Raw genomic sequence first — 16,656 nt, 5'->3', positions numbered from 1 at the left:
TTATGTGGTAGCCAGTAATTTTCATGACGTTGTAATGACCAGAACTATAATTCTAGGCAATCATAGGTCTGTTGAAGCTGGTGATACTTCTGATTCTAACCGCATTCCTGTTCTCTCTCGCTGCCGTAACACGGTTGATGGAGCTGACTGTCATCGTAATGTATCCGGTGCCCATTTTCGTGCTCAGACTATTTTCGAGAGTAGTCGTGAGTACATGTATAAAGGCAAATCTTACTTTCTGAAACATTCGCTCTTCCCATAAATCATCTTAATATTATGCTAATTTCTTAACATAACATTGGCTATTAACTTTTTAGTTTATCTAACAAGTAACTTACGTGGTCAGCATTAGTAAAATTAAGAAATTATTAATCACTGTCTCGAAACCATTTTTATGCAAAATAATCGAATATTCTTGGTAGTTGATTGTGATAATTTTTCAGCATTTTGCTAGTGGTTTTTCGGTTGATTTAGTAACTTCTGCGGTCGTCGTTAAAAAATTTAATATAAATTATATTATTCATAATCACTAAACCATTTTTATGCAAACTTCTGGTCAAAATATTTTAAAAGTTGATGGACAATTTTGTCGTGCCTCGCTAGTGACTTTTCAGTTTACCTAGTAACTTCTGTGATCGACGTTAATAAAGTAAATAATAAAATGAATTGCACACTACGAACGTGGTCCAAAAGTATCAATAACGTCGGGGTAATTATACATACTCGATCAGCAACAAGCGGTCCGAAAGCGTTCGTTGCTCGCTTTTTATTTAAACATTCGCGCTGGTGTCGACCCCGTGTATTTTCTCGCGGCATAAGCGCCCAGGAAAATGGAAAACTGTCATCGTGACTGAGGGAAGTCTGGTGAAATATTAGGTTATTACGCGATTTGGTAATCCCATATCGTCCCAGAATCCGTCGCGCGAGTAATTCGGTGAAATTAGATCAGCCATTATGCCGATCCGCAAAATTCCATCTTAAGAGAGATATTTCGGGCATTCGAAGGGATCATTGAACCCTCTAATTGTAAGTCGGCTTCATCAAAAACATCACTGACTTCTAATTTTTCTGAAATTTTAATTTCTATAATATTTTCAGACGCGTTTATAAATTCATTTCAAAAGGACATTCTATTTAAGCGTTTCAAATAAAATGTTTCACTAAAATGTTTAACTAAAATGATCATCTAAAATAATCACACACACACACAACTAAAATGTTTACAATTAAATGTTTGAAATGAATCATTCGTCTAAAATGTTTGAAATGTCTTTCTACCCCTAATTCACCCTTTCGGCAATCAACATTTGAAGCTTCAACCCTCAATCCCCCGATTTATATTAAAAGGGAAGTACAACATGAACTTACATAATAAAGATATGTAAGTATCTGCGAGCTTCCGAAAATTATGTGAATTTTCCACCCCAAAATTCGTCCCTACTGTAAATTAGATGTACAACACCGCCCCGCAACCAGCTGATTTACATTAAAAAGAGGAGAACCCAGCCGAAATTTACATGACATAAATAATATTAGTATCAACAAACTTTCCAAAATAATACAAACTGCCAACTTTGCACCCCAAACTCACCCCTTTGGGTAACTTGTGTACAAGAGGGGAACCTCGAACCCTTGCTTACAGAATACGTGTAGACAAGAAAATATTATCAGAGCGCAGGGAGTGTCTTAGAATAATCTTAACTGTCAATTTTGCACCTCAAAATCACCCTTTCAATAGTTGATATCTTTATCATCAAACCTCGGCGCCCTGATTCAGAAAATAAAGGAAAGCTAACTTAAATTTATTTAACGTATTTAATAGAAATGTATTAGCAAACCTGGTCTAAGTCGATTTTATAAAAATACGTCGGCATGCAGAAATATTCCGGAATGATTGTAAATGTTCACTTTGCCCACGATCAATCGGTCATTAACCCTCGACCATTCCATTCACATCGAAAAGGGAAGCCGGACCTTTATTGACTGAAATCAGCATTCGTGAATATTTCACAGTAATTTAAAATACTCACCTTACACCCCAAATTTACTTCAGCAGTAACTAATACACGTCAGTCATTAACCCTGGACCTTTAAATTTATAAGGAAATGGAGTTCTAGCTTAAATCTATTGACAAAAATAAATCAATACTCATCAATATTTCGAAATTATTTTAAATATTAACTATGCACTCCGAATTCACCCCTTCAGTAATTATCACCTTGGTCAACAACCCTTAATTTACATTAGAAAGAAAATCTAGCCAAAATCTATTTATTGAATACATAGGAGCATGTAGACATAAGCAGAAGTGTAACTTAATATTTAAATTAAAATTAAAAAAATTAAAATTTTGAGATTTAAATAATTGAAACTTTGTAATACAAATTCAATTCTTTAGTAATTGATATATTGGAACTCAAGTTCCAACCCTTTAATTTACATTATCCTAAATTTATTCACTAAGTATACATATGTATATCAGCGCAAATAGTATTCTAAATCTTTTCGTCCCTCTCTAAAACCCAAATGAAAAATAACATTTTATTTGCATAATAAATATTTTTTTTATCATTTGCAATAATAAATAAATAATTTGTCGAATTATTTGAATGATTTTTTAATGAAATAAAAAATTTTATTATTACTAGCAATATAAAATATCAATTCAATTTGCAATCTTTTTTTTTCACTACACCCCGAACCCTCCATTTCATACGCCATCCACCAAGCTCCATAAAAACCCGTCCACCTAACCTAAACCTTCGACCCTAAAATCCGCAAGAAAAAAAATCGTGACCACTTCCGTCTGCGAGAAATCTTTGCTATCGATGGGCGAACGACTTTTCCAACGGAATTTTTCGGGGACCGAGCGATCTCAGCGACTCTGCGAGATATCTGGAAGCGGCTTACGCAAAAGATCGGCATCGTTCGTTGCCCGGAGCACGAAGGCCAGGAAAATATTTTTCTGGCGTCGATTTTCACGGTCGGGGCACGATCCTCCAATTCATTTCACTGGGTTAGGTCGCGGAGGCTTGAGACTGCATTCTTCCAGTTCACCCACCTCCCCATTTTTTCGTCGACGAAATAAGGGACCCGATAGGAGCCGCGCCAGAAATGGCGGTTAGAGTGTGCGATGGGATCGGCGAGAGTGTGGAGGGGAGAATTTTTGTATTCCGACGTTTGCACGTTCCTTCGACAGATGACACCCGACGCCACACGTCGCACTTTTCGCTCAAAGAGTTGGCCACAATCCACAACTTCGTGCGACTTTTATGAAAATCGGTGTTTTCATGTTTTCGAGGTTTCCTGAATTTGAATGCGCTGTCGATATGAAATGCGACACCAGACGCTATCGACGTACACAAGCATTGTTTCGAACTTATTTTTCGTAGATGTTAATTTTAGTTGAACATTTTATTTTGAACACTTCATTTTAAACATATTGGTTGTGAATACTTTATTTTACACATTTTAGTTGAACATTTTATTTTAAGCATGTTTATCGAACAGTTTGTTTGAACATTTTATTCTAAACATTTTAGTTGTACATTTTACTTTATATATTTTCATTGACCAAGTACTTATTTTTTGTGGATGTCAATATTTTTCTATTTTAGCTACAATATTTGCCTACGATTTTTTACTACAATTATATGATTGGAATATAAAATTTCATACGACGATCTTCGTGTTAAGTAATTTTTGTATTTAATTGTGATAAAAATGTTTACTTAACCAATTTTTTTTAAATAATATTATAGGTCACGTAGTACAAATATATTGTCTAAAGTAGTAATAAAGAATATTATCAGTTATGAACAATATGATTATAGACAATGTAATAAGAAAAACATAATCAATTATAAATATTGTTTAAATTATTGTTACATATGTATTGTTAACTAGGGATATGTCTTTTTCTATCGCTCCATTGTGTGGTTTTCGTATGTACAACAGATCCGACGTCCATTTTTTCGGTTTTTTTTCGTAATCCGCTTGATATTTGTATCTGAAAAAAAGATACTACTCCTGAGGACTACTCCTGTTTCCAGCACACTTTTATACAACACTCTGTATATTGTTACCGATATTCTTGTAGAGCATCGAAAGACAAATGCAACGAGTATAATGAATATATACAGTGACTCGCATTAATATTCGGACACGATATTGATACAAGAACAATTGCTCCTTTTTATTGTTTATGATAGTATTATTGAATCAATTGTTTTCTCATACAAAGTAAGTAGAAACATAAATTTTGTTTATTTATTGCACATGTTCTTTTGTATAATAAGCGATGAACAAGATTGTGAGGAAATTTAACGTCACAAAAATATTCGGACAGTGAATGAATTACATTAATTTTATATAAAATGAAAATCTTTTTAATCACGTTATCATAATATTAATATTTTGTCGGTTGACCCTTTTGTTTTATTACTTCATGTAATCGCTTGGGCATGTTACAGATGACTTTATTTAAATAATCCGACGAAATTCGTTTCCATTCGTCTAACAAACGTTGTTTTATCTTTGTTGTTGTCTTTGTAAGTATTGTACGAATTTTGTGGTCCAGTTGATCCCATAAATTTTTAATTGGATTTAAATCAGGCGATTGAGGAGAAGGATGCAGTACTTTTGGACAATTGTTTAACAAATATTCCTGTACAATTCTGACCTTGTGTTTAGGATCACTGTCCTAATAAAACTTAAAACTGTACGTACACCCATATTTATAACACTTGTAATTAAATTTTCTTTAAAAAATGTCCAAATATTTCATTTTATCCATAATACCATCGATAAAAACTAGTTCACCTATACCTACGGACTGTCCGATTATTTTTGTGACGTTAAATTTCGTCACTATCTTGTTTATCGCTTATTATACAAAAGGACATGTGCAATAAATAAACAAAATTTATGTTTCTACTTACTTTAAGGAGTGCTTTATTATATGAGAAAACAATTGATTCAATAATATTGTTGCGAATTACTGCATTTCTTTCGCGTCGCGGCATTTTATTTACAATAAAGTACATAAACTATAATACAACTCAATTCAATTATGTTTGAGATCTTTGGACCGCTCGACGGTCCGATCCCGACTCTTCGATTGTCCGTTGATAACACACCTCCGTGGCAACCCCTCTCTTCTATTATTCTTTAAGGAGGTGTTCACAACAGGGCTGTTTCACATTACAGCCACTTGATTTGGACAAGTCGCCGTAACAATATTATCATAAACATTAAAAAAGAGATATAATTCTTGTAACAATATCGTGTCCGAAACATTAAGTAATCAACTTTCAAACGCAAACATATCGAGGTTAAACAATCGAAAGTATTCAATCATTATACTTGTTGGATTCGTTTCTTCGCCCTTCATCAAAACACGTACGATTCTATTTAAAATTAAACGAAAATAATTTATCAAAAATATTTAAGTTCCTCTGCTTTCAGACGCTACTATCTCAGGATTAAATGACCACAATACTACTCGTCTTATCATGCTCTTGTTACGAGCCGAGGGCCAGGCAGTTTGGGTGGCCGGAGGTTGCATGTAATTGGAATTTTTGGATGAGGTGCGTAGACCAGCCGATGTTTATTTCGACACGGGTAGCTACCTTTAAAATTAGGATAAGGTGTTTGGAGAAATTGATATTAGGGTTAGAAAAGAAATAAAGATATACCTCGAGCGGTTAAGATATATCTTGGTGGGTTATACCAACTACTGGTTTGAAACAGGAGGTGGAAATGATTAAACTTGAAACCAAAGAAAACTGGTAAAAACTAAATTATTACGCGTTGGGTTTTACAACTGTAAGTAAGTTTTCGCGGAAGAAGAATTGAAACTCGATGTTACTAATGTTTCCGCGTCGACGAATGACTCGAAACTAGCCCAATTCCCGGTCGCGTTTGGGCCCTTTATATAGTCAGTTTTTCTGTGGAAAAATGGTAGTGGGGATGATCCTATGTGGTCCGACTCCAGAAATGTTCGTCGTCGTACTCTCTCGGAGGTACTCGACTCGCGATATACAAATGAATCCCCGGCTGGCTGGCGCCAGCCTGGCGTATGCCTTCAGGAGGGAATATAAAAAATTCGTGGGAAGATTCTCCGTACGTTACACTCTAAAAGGCTCTTGAAAGCAAGCTACGAAATTCTTTTATTTCCGAATACCATAATCTGCGAAGCTTCAGAAAATCGGGTCTGCTTTATTCTACGTCCACCGAGATGGGTATCCGGCGATCGTAATCCGCCGTTCGCAGAAGTCAGGAGACCAGAAACATAAAAACAACCGTGTCGCTGAAATTTCGCAACTCCATGTATCGGATTAACCGTCGGAAGACGGTTTCGATGGTCGCGGGCAACGTCTTACGACCGTTAGTCTATACGTACTCCGAATATCGCTTTCCGGCAAATTTTTTTTTTTGGGGGGGGGGGGGATAGTACTGCTATGCTCCATAAGGTACGGAAGAAAGCGGTGGAGGGGGACGGAACTAAAGGAAACCAGAAATCCTGCTGGATGATTGGCTTCTATCTTCAGTACGATCGGGTCGCGCCGTTTATTTACAACACAGAGGCAACCTTTAGCGAACACCAACGACGACCCCCCACCCCACCCCGATCCAGCACCTAAAGGTGTCGGTGATGCAGCCACGTAGTGTTTGCACTCGTGGTTGGAGTGGCGAAAGCGACGATTCGTTACCGGGAAACACGCGAGTGTCGATCGAGTTTTCCTTCTTCGGTTTCGGCGGCGCTGTTGGTGCGGCGAGTTTATTGGAAATTTGTGGCGACGGCGGGGAATATCAATTTTGGTGGGACGTGACTGGGAACAGGTTTTTGGCAGCGTTAAAAGGAACGCATTGAAATTGCGTATCGCTTCTAACGGTTAAGATTCGAATTAAAAAATGCGATCAATTAGGAAGAATATTATTTTTGGTTTATGGACCGTCGAGGTCATTTCAACCCGTGGCGTTTGGATCATTGCTTAACACGTTCGCCCGCAGCATAAAGAACGTCATATTAATGTTCTGAATATAATTATTTAAAATTATAGCACATAGCATGATATTTAGAGAATTGATGCCTTCACTTTGGCGGCATTTTCATCATGTCGCGTAAGATGATACAATGTATTTAATGCAATAAATACAATAAATATAACTATGCTGATAGCGAACGTAACATAATTTAATTACTCAGCTTTTGGCAATTATGTAAAATACTAGAAATAGTATTTAATGTATTACATTATATTATATATAATGTACAGTTTTTAGTATGATATACAGTATAAATGTATTTAATTATACTATATAATACACGATATAATAATTTAGTATAATATACAGTATAATATATATATATATTTATATACCATATATATATATTATACTGTATATTATACTAAATTATTATATTGTATATTATATAGTATAATTATATATATATATATATATATATATATATATACATAATTATAATTATATATTATAAAATATAAAAAATGTTAATTTAATAATATTTTATTAATTATATATATATATATATTTATATATAAAATATATATAATTAATAATATTATCAAATTTACATTTTTTATATTTTTTTATTGCTGCAGCATTTAATACATTATTACCGTATTAAATTATGCATTAACCTAATAAGAATGGTTTAGTACGATTACATTGTGTATAATGTTATTGATCCTGGAATTCCTAATAAATTAAACATTATTTAAAATCATGGAAATTTGAGTTCCTCGTTGTATTATTCAAATATTTTAATGATGCAACAATCTAGTTATCGTTATTTATGCGATAGTAATTATTGATATCTAAATTCCTCATAAATGTGATATCAATAAATAATCATTGTACGTCATATAACAAACATTGTTAAAAAGAACAATATGAGACAATTTTAAACAATATCATATGAAAATATAACATTGAGCATCATATATCCCATAAATTTAATATAAAATTCGTATCGATGTTATTATAATTCCGTTCAATATTATTGGAGCTTTAATACCTGAACAAAAAATATTATTTAATAGCATGAGAGTTGAAGTTCTGTACAAAAAATATTATTAAATTATTATTATATATGTTAGTATATATATTAAAATATTATATTCTCGAACTTAAAATTCATATTATCCTAACATTAATTAGTGTCGTTAAAATTCAAATTGCTGTTAAATTGACATAAACTAATATGATGAGAGGTATTATTGTTTCCTGTTGTCGAAATATAAATTTCTTATAAGCTAATATTGATTTCGTGAGAGACTGGATGTGGTTTGTGGTGAGTGGACGGTGACAAGGTGACTATGTACATATAATATTATACGATATTGGCTGTAATGTAATTAGAACTCGCCATTTGTGATTGTGATTGGAGTATGATGAATATTGTAATGCGACTGTAATTACATGCTATTAGGAGAAGATGATTGATTAAAACCATCAACCCAATTATATGTATATTAAATATAGAAAATAGTATAATACACACACAATAATTTTTTTTTTGTTAAGTTACACAATTTTGCTTCGTGTAATGTTTAAAAGTGTAAAATGATGATAACGATAATTTTATCATTTATAATATTGTTTGTTATATTCCCCGCCTATTTTATATCTTCTACACTTTCTAAAATTTTTGGTATTTCTATATTTGATCATTGGTAATTAGTTATTAATTTTATTTGTCATTTATATTAGTACTACCACGATTTACAGCGGGTATTTTTTATAGTTTTCCCCCAGTTTACATATCTTACAATTTTTAAATTTCTAGTACTTGTATATTTGACTATTGCATTTTCTGTAGACTCTATATTTTTCGTAATCACAACTTACACCGGTCTTTTTTTATAGTTTTCCCCTATTTTGCATCTTTCATAATTTTTAAATTTTTAGTTCTTGTGTATTTGACTATTCCATTTACGTAGTTTCTATATTTTAGTGTTTCTATATTCGCCAGTTGCATTTTAGTGGTTTCTATGGCTTTAGTATTTCTATATTTGATTATTACATTCGTGCAGTTTTTATATTTTTAATATTTCTTTATTTATTACGTATGCTCTATTTATATTGTTTATACATATAGCCAAATATAAAAATACTAAAATGTAGAAGCTACATGAATTCAAAAATTCAGTAAATTTTATATTTGTTGTATATTAATAATCTATATTATAATATAATAATATAATAAATATAATATATATATATAGTAATATATAATAAATAGTATCCATATTTGAATATATCTACATTTGATTACTGAATTTATATAGTTTCTACATTTTACTATCTTTATATTTGATTATTGTATTTCGTCAAGTTTCTAATATTTCTATCATTTTCTTCTTAATTGTATTTTGCATGTATCGGAATTCTGCCATGTATTACAACGATTCTTACAATCATTGAGCTTCTGCTGTGATTTTTTAATGTATAGTATTTCTACAGTCGACGACATTTATCATTTGATGGATCGTGCGAAATCATTCGGCTCGAATTCACATTTAACTAAACTCGAATAGCGGAATTATGTTTGATGCGAGATTTTCGCGGAAAATTTTGCGAAACTCTCAACGGTATTGATCGACGAGAAAGAGAATGATCGACTTTCGAGTTCACGTCGTATTTGTTGCATAGGGGATTATGGATTTGATGGATTGATAATGAGCCAGCTATCAGCGCAAGGATTATTTCGTACTGGTTTCGTGAATGTTTGATAAGCTTCGATTAGGCCACTGATTTTACATGTCTATATAAAATATACATTTGTTGTTGTAATAATCTCTGTGCAATTCGTCAGGAGAAATTCATTATCGAACGTATTCTCCTTTTAATAATTGGGAACCATTTTAATGAAATTTGTTCATAATAATTATTATTATTATTATTATTTCCTCTGCAGTTCGATGAAAATTAACGAGAGAAAATCACCTTCTATAAACAAATACAACCGCGTATTATTCTTACGATTATTTCAACATTCATTTAAATTGAATTTATGTGTAATGATAATTAAATATTACATTGGTTGAAGTTACGTGAAAATCAAGAACAGAAAACATTTTCCATAAATAAATATATTTATTTTAATTATAATATTTATTTTAGTTACGAACTTATATGAAATAATTATTAAAACCTATTTTCAAAGAAGTTTCATGAAGATCGTGGAGAATAAAATCATTAGTAATAAATGGATATGTACACGTACATTTTTGTTAAAGATTGTCTCAATGTTTATTTAATTTTCAAATCATTCATAATTGATAATTATTTCATTGGTAATTAAGTAGAAATCTTCAGAATTAAAGTTTTCTTGTACATATATACATAAATATAAAGTTAAAAAAATTGTGTCTAAAAATATAGCAGTAATTTTCTTTCGAAAAGAAAACTTTCGAAATCATAATTAATATTGCTTGGTCATCTCTCGGCTCGCTAATGTGCTTCAATAATCAAACACAGCTATAATTCCGAAGAGTTCCATGCCATAATTATCACGTTCGAAAATTCAATTATTGTATAATATGAGAATCAATTCTATTTAGTATTTCACGAAACCGAAATATGGATGTATATAAATTCCATAATTGATATACAAGGAAATTCATTTATTTAATAACGAGAAAGCTACGTATTTAGTGTATCACGAATGAAAACAATAATTGAAACAATTTTTAATTAGTTATATAATATTTTCGGGATTATTTTTATTAAAATTGTATAATTGATATAACTGCGGAATCGAATGATGCGAGAGAAGTGAAAATCAATGTATTCAATGATCGGCTGATGATTGAGAAGTGAGAGGCGATTGAGATTGTTATTTACATATGTCGAGAATATAGTGCGTGAAATTAGCGTAAATATTCGCGTGCATATTTTAATTTTTTGTACAATCAATTGACAATATAAATTGATGAAATTTGATTATCAACAGTATACAACAACTCTGAAAATTCTTCGACATTTTGCTTTTATTGAAATTCCTTAATAACATATCATTTAATATCATCGAAATTCAAATTGCTGTAAATTTTCGCATTAGCATTGCTGAAATTAAAATTCGTATTAATCTAACATTAACTGGTGTCGTTCAAATTGTAATTGCTATAAAATTAACATAAGCTATGTGGTCTGGCTAGAACTTACTATTGTTATAATTTATATTATTTACCATTATAAATTGATAAAATATGATTATCAACAATGTTGAACAATATAAAATTCTTATGATATTTCAATTTTTATTTTAAATTTCGTTCGAAGAATCGCTGTTCCTGTCAACAACCAAACTTCGTCTGAGGAATAATTACCCTTCCACAAAATTCAACTATTCCGATCCCTTCATTATAAAGTTTTTAATATTCGTATAGCCTCGGGCTATTTATAAATTCCTCGGAGAAAAAATTTTACAGATTCTCCGACGTAATTAACCCCTTGAAATACGATTTCTTTCATTGTCATGTTGATTAGCATACTCTGTCGTTAATAAATTCTACACGAGACAGAAAATTTATATTTGTTACATTATATGACTGCATTGTTTTAAATGACAACATATTCAATTTTTATTGTAACATATTTTTGAACATTTAGTACATATCGAATATATATCATTCGAGCAAGGAGGGGATAGTTTTACCCTTAAAAATATAAACGAAGGAAAGAAATTCAATTTTTTAATATCTTTAAATTTTTATCTTAAATTTTTTTAATATCTGGTGCAATTTTAAAAATATGGAAGTTCTATCTCAAAGAAAATAAAAAGGGGTGCAAAATCTAATTTTCGCTGGAAGTAATTTCTTAATATCCAATAAAATTGTAGAAATAATTATGCAGAGAGGGAAACATCTACAAGATACCACATTCATTCAGGGGGTAGTTTCGTACTACGAAAAATAAAAAGGGATGAAACATTTAATTTTCACTGCAAATATTTTATTAATATACGATAAAATTTTAGAAATAAACATGGAGATAGGTAATATCTAGACATCGTTATTAAGGCGGTAGTTTCACCCTGAAGAAAGTAAGGAAGGCATGAAAAATTTAATTTATGTTATAAACAGCTTTTTAATGTCATGAGAATTTTGATAACATATACAAAAATAGGGTAACATCTACATATCGCAATTAAAAAGGGGCTGTTCCGCTCTAAAAGAAAATAGGTAAAGGGGATAAAAAGTTCAAATTTTATTATACGCATTATTTTAATACCTGATAAATTTGCAAAATATACAAGAAAATGGGATAACATCAGGATGTCGTTGTTAAAGGGGCAGTTTCACCGTGCAGAAAATAAAAAGGGGATGAAAATTTTTTGTTCAGGAGCAATTAAAATTATGAAATAAAATTGTCCGACATTCATAATTTCGACATAAAAATCATCGAAAAATCGTAAATTATCCGTCGCGACGCGTGCTCACGAGCCAGAATCAGCGTAATCGTTTAACTCCTGCGAAATTTGCCCTAATCGCGATCATCTGAAGCTGTAGTGACTCCGTGTCATTGTTACAAGTGCGCCAACGATATTTCACCAAATTCTGATTCGCTGGATCAACCGAAACTTGCTGGACCAATTGAATTTCGGCGGCCGGGGGTGGCCAGCCGCCTTCGTAAAGGTCGCGCGAACATGATAATCACATTTCCGACTCAGCGCGAATATTTTTGGCTCTACGCACGGCCGGCACTATACCATAAATCGCACGAAACGAAAAATGGTTCGATGGAACTCGAGCGATAAGCGAAAATGAAACTTTGTTGGTCATTTTTCAAATTCGCGTGCTTCTGATAAGTTCGAAACGTTTCTCCGGCGTATGAAATCACCGTGATTCTGTGGAACGAAGTATTCCCTTTCCAACGAATCCAAGAACGTTGATCTGCGATACTTTGTTGCAAATTTATAGCAGTTTTGAAAAAAAGTATACAAGATTAATGTGATTTCTGAGGTCGTGGAATTCTAGGCGAACATTTTTCGAAATTCAGAATACCATAACTTCGTTAAAAAATATCGTAGGGTGGTGTTTTTCTACTCATTTTAGAAGTCCAATTTCCCAGTTTCGTAGCATCTTAATTCTCCTGTTTTATAAATTTTATTTCGTTAATACCCTGCACTGTAAATAAAAATGGTTCCGTCCTGTCGATTTCTCATATTCGCATAGATCTGAGTGGTTCAAAAAATTGTTTGGCAAACGCAATCACAATTATTTTAACGAACGAAGTCTCCCCTTTCGAATGAGCCCGAAAGTATTGATCTATGATTTTTGTTTGCCATCGTATAGCACCTTGGATTCTCTTCCGAATGAAATTCTGAAATTCAAAATACCGTAACTTTGTTAACAAAAAAAACTGTAGAATGGTGTTCTTAGATACATTTCAAAGGGTGAAATCTTCGCTTTCGCGCCGTTTGGATTATTTAGTATTAGTGCCCGATCGCGAGTGCCTGATCTCCGTTCCTTCATGAAGTGGCTGAAACGACGAGAAACCTGGCAGAAAAGTATAAATTTCATTGTTTTGTTTCTACACTTTTCATTGATAAGTGTTACATCGACGAGATTGCATAGCGAATATATTTTAGCCAATTGGTGTTATTTCAATCATTTCGATGATAATTTTAATGACAATAATTTCAAGGATAATAATTTCAAAGATAATAATTTCGAGAATTATATTTCCAAAGACAACAATTTCGGAGACAACACTTTCTAGAATAACAATTACAAAGATAGTAATTTCTAGGATAACAATTTCAAAAATAATAATTTCTAGAATAATTTCTGGGATAATTTCGAAGGTAATAATTTCGAAGATAGTAATTTCGAAGATAATGATTTCGAAGATATCAATGTCGAAGATAACAATTTTGAAGATAACAATTTCGAAAATGATAATTTCAGAATTAATAATTTCAAAGATGATAATTTCGAAGATAATAATTGACAATTTCGGTCGAAATTATAGAAATCCTGTTAAATACAAGCAAATACTAAATAAAATATAATTTTCTTGACATTGCGATATCTTCTGAACCGTCGATTAGTTCTTTATTTTCTTGGCTACAACAGTGAAGTCACGATGCTCCTTCCCTATTCTCTTGCGGAACGATACGTCACTATAACGAAAGCCCCTGTAATTAATCCTTTCCAAGACCTTTAAGCGGCACCTCCTCGCGATGATCTGCGCGTAATTGGAAGTCATGATTGCAGTCACTAACTTCGGTATGCTCAGAAAATTATGGATCACGCTATTAATTCCAGTGTCAGATATCGGTACTTTCACTTGCTGTCCATTATTCAGCGCATTGGCAACCTCCACGGACACGGACACTAAGCCCTCGCCAATTTTTCGCTGCTGCATCTCCGGCAGCGTAGCCAGGAACATCAACTCCATAATACAATCAATATTATAATATTTGAATAAATTTATCTTGCTGTGTATAGCAATCAGAAAATCTACGTAGCCCCTGGCCCGGTGATGTACGCAATTATCCTTGAATCTTTCAAGCCAACTCTTTTGGCAAGGTCGCCAGAGGACCGGGCGATGTCGACGAAACGGTGGGCGCCCACACGGACGTCGCGGGTTAGTTACAGGATCTCTCGGCATCGGATGATCTCTCAATATCTTAATTTTATTGAGAACAACACCAACAACTTCCCCAGTCTTGACGTCGACTGCAACAATGCTGACACCGTCTTTAGCAATTTCCACACAGAGCTCCTCGAGCGCTCTGACGCTACAAGGCGCCGATATCAGATTTACGGCTTTGCAGATGCTCTCGTTGGGGAAAAAGCTTTTCCTTATTACTTGTAATGCTCCCTCCAAAGTATCCTCCGTCAGAGACTCGAACTCGATTTCTCCACCTTCTATGGAGCCCCACTCAATGCAGGATTCAGTATTAGTTCTGGAACTGAACGAAAAGAAACAATTAATTAGTATGCACGTAATATTAAACGGTATATTAAACGACGGAAGCTTTAATCGAATCAAGTTTCCAGAAACGTTTGGTGATACAGTAATGTCTTCCTAACTGAAGCTCGGATTACGCACAGAAATGGACAATCTGGGAAGAGGAGACACGATTACTCGAGCCTCGCGGCTCGTTTTTATAGTTATCGGTGAATCGACAACTTTGTAGACGACTCGTTTTTATAAGCGAATAGATTGGAAATATCTATACGCCAGGATTAAACACATTTTTCCGTGCCGAAAAACTTGCAATTTCTCGATCCATCCGTTTCGAATGGTACGATGTTTCAATGCGCATACTTCTAAATTCATAATTTCGAAATTATCTGGTTTCTGTAGTTTCTGATTTTTAAGATTCCAATTCCAATTCAAATCAAATTGACGGTTTTTAAATTCTCTGATTTATAAATTTACAATTTCGAAGTCAGCTGATTTCTATATGATCAAATTTTTAAGATTTCAATTTCTAAATTCTTTGATTTATAAATTCACGATTTTTCAGTTTTCTGAAATTTTAATTGTTATCAACTGGTTTCTAAATGTTCTAGTTCTTACCGTTTCAATTTCTGAATTGTTTGATTTCTGCATTTACGCTTTTTAAGATTTCCGACTCTTAAATTTACAAATTTTTAAATCATCTGCTTCCCAAATTTTCTAAATCTTATCATTTTAATTTCTAAATTCTTTGATTTACAAATTCACGATTTTTAAGTTCTCCGATTTCTATATATATAAATGTACATTTTTTAAATTATCTAGTATTTAAATTTTCTAATTTTCAAGATTTCAATTTACAAATTTGAATAATCGTATCTCCTCTTCCCAACTAGTCCATCTTCGTGCACTATCCGAGCGTCAATTAGGGAGAATTCTCCGTATCCGGCCAAAATAGAGGTTGACTCATATCTCGATGAAAAATATATTTTATTTATAAATATTTAAATTCGTAAAAATAAATTGTCTTTCTTATACCCGACACACGGAAAACATTAGTCAAAACAAGTGACTGAAGAATGTTCGCGGAAGAATATAGCAAAAATGTACGTACCATTCCATTTTAGTTCACTAAGAAATTCTCACTATACTTCACTGGGAAAATTAACTGAGAAAATTCGCCGAGGTCTTCGCACTGATCACTGCTGCACTGATCACAGAATGAGTGTTTCCGTTGACATCGGCAGGGTATTTATACTGTCCTTGCTAAAGGACAGAACGTCCTAATCAGCAAAGACGAACAATGACAAAAGGATACTACCCGAAAAAAAATGCGCCAGGTATGAAAACGTCTCCCGTGGAAAATCATTAGCCACCGCGGCCGGCTATCAGGTAAGCACGTGTACCTGCGATGACCGGTCGTGTCATACGGATTTTACAAGGATCGGTTCGTTCGGTTAAATTAAAAGAAAAAGAACAGCGGCGGATTAGGCCGAGCTAGTGGAAATGAGTCAATTGAAGGAACCATCGTAAACAGGCTCGCACCGAGCCTTGATGAAAATTATGATTTGCAAGGGAAAGCAGAACCTACGGGGACTAATTAGGGCCTGGTTATTTACAGTACCTTTGTTATTGGATATATTTACAGGGTGAAGTTATCGAAAACATGTTCCTACAAAAGTTGTTTAGCATGAAAGGGGGCATTCGAT

At 33.0% G+C, this 16,656-nt stretch overlaps 1 protein-coding gene across 1 annotated transcript; it reads right to left on the bottom strand.

Moving 5' to 3' along the window:
* Window positions 1-52: 52 nt before the first annotated feature.
* LOC143261746 (uncharacterized) lies at window positions 53-16,157 on the bottom strand. Its single transcript, XM_076527972.1, has 3 exons — window positions 16,062-16,157; window positions 14,262-14,954; window positions 53-188 (listed from the first exon to the last, which is right to left on the bottom strand). The coding sequence occupies exons 1-3, from the start codon at window positions 16,067-16,069 to the stop codon at window positions 53-55; spliced, it is 837 nt and encodes a 278-aa protein (XP_076384087.1). The 5' UTR covers window positions 16,070-16,157.
* Window positions 16,158-16,656: the final 499 nt, after the last annotated feature.

Source organism: Megalopta genalis, unplaced genomic scaffold (assembly GCF_051020955.1).
Source record: "Megalopta genalis isolate 19385.01 unplaced genomic scaffold, iyMegGena1_principal scaffold0066, whole genome shotgun sequence".
Taxonomy (NCBI): domain Eukaryota; kingdom Metazoa; phylum Arthropoda; class Insecta; order Hymenoptera; family Halictidae; genus Megalopta; species Megalopta genalis.
This window is presented reverse-complemented; position numbering and strand designations above follow the sequence as displayed.

Bases quoted from the DNA above. Each gene is read 5' to 3' on its own strand.
- LOC143261746 (XM_076527972.1), bottom strand. The intron at 189-14,261 runs GTTAGTGACTGC...TCTCGAAAATAG, and splicing joins AATTTTCTGAGCATACCGAA to TCTGAGCACGAAAATGGGCA.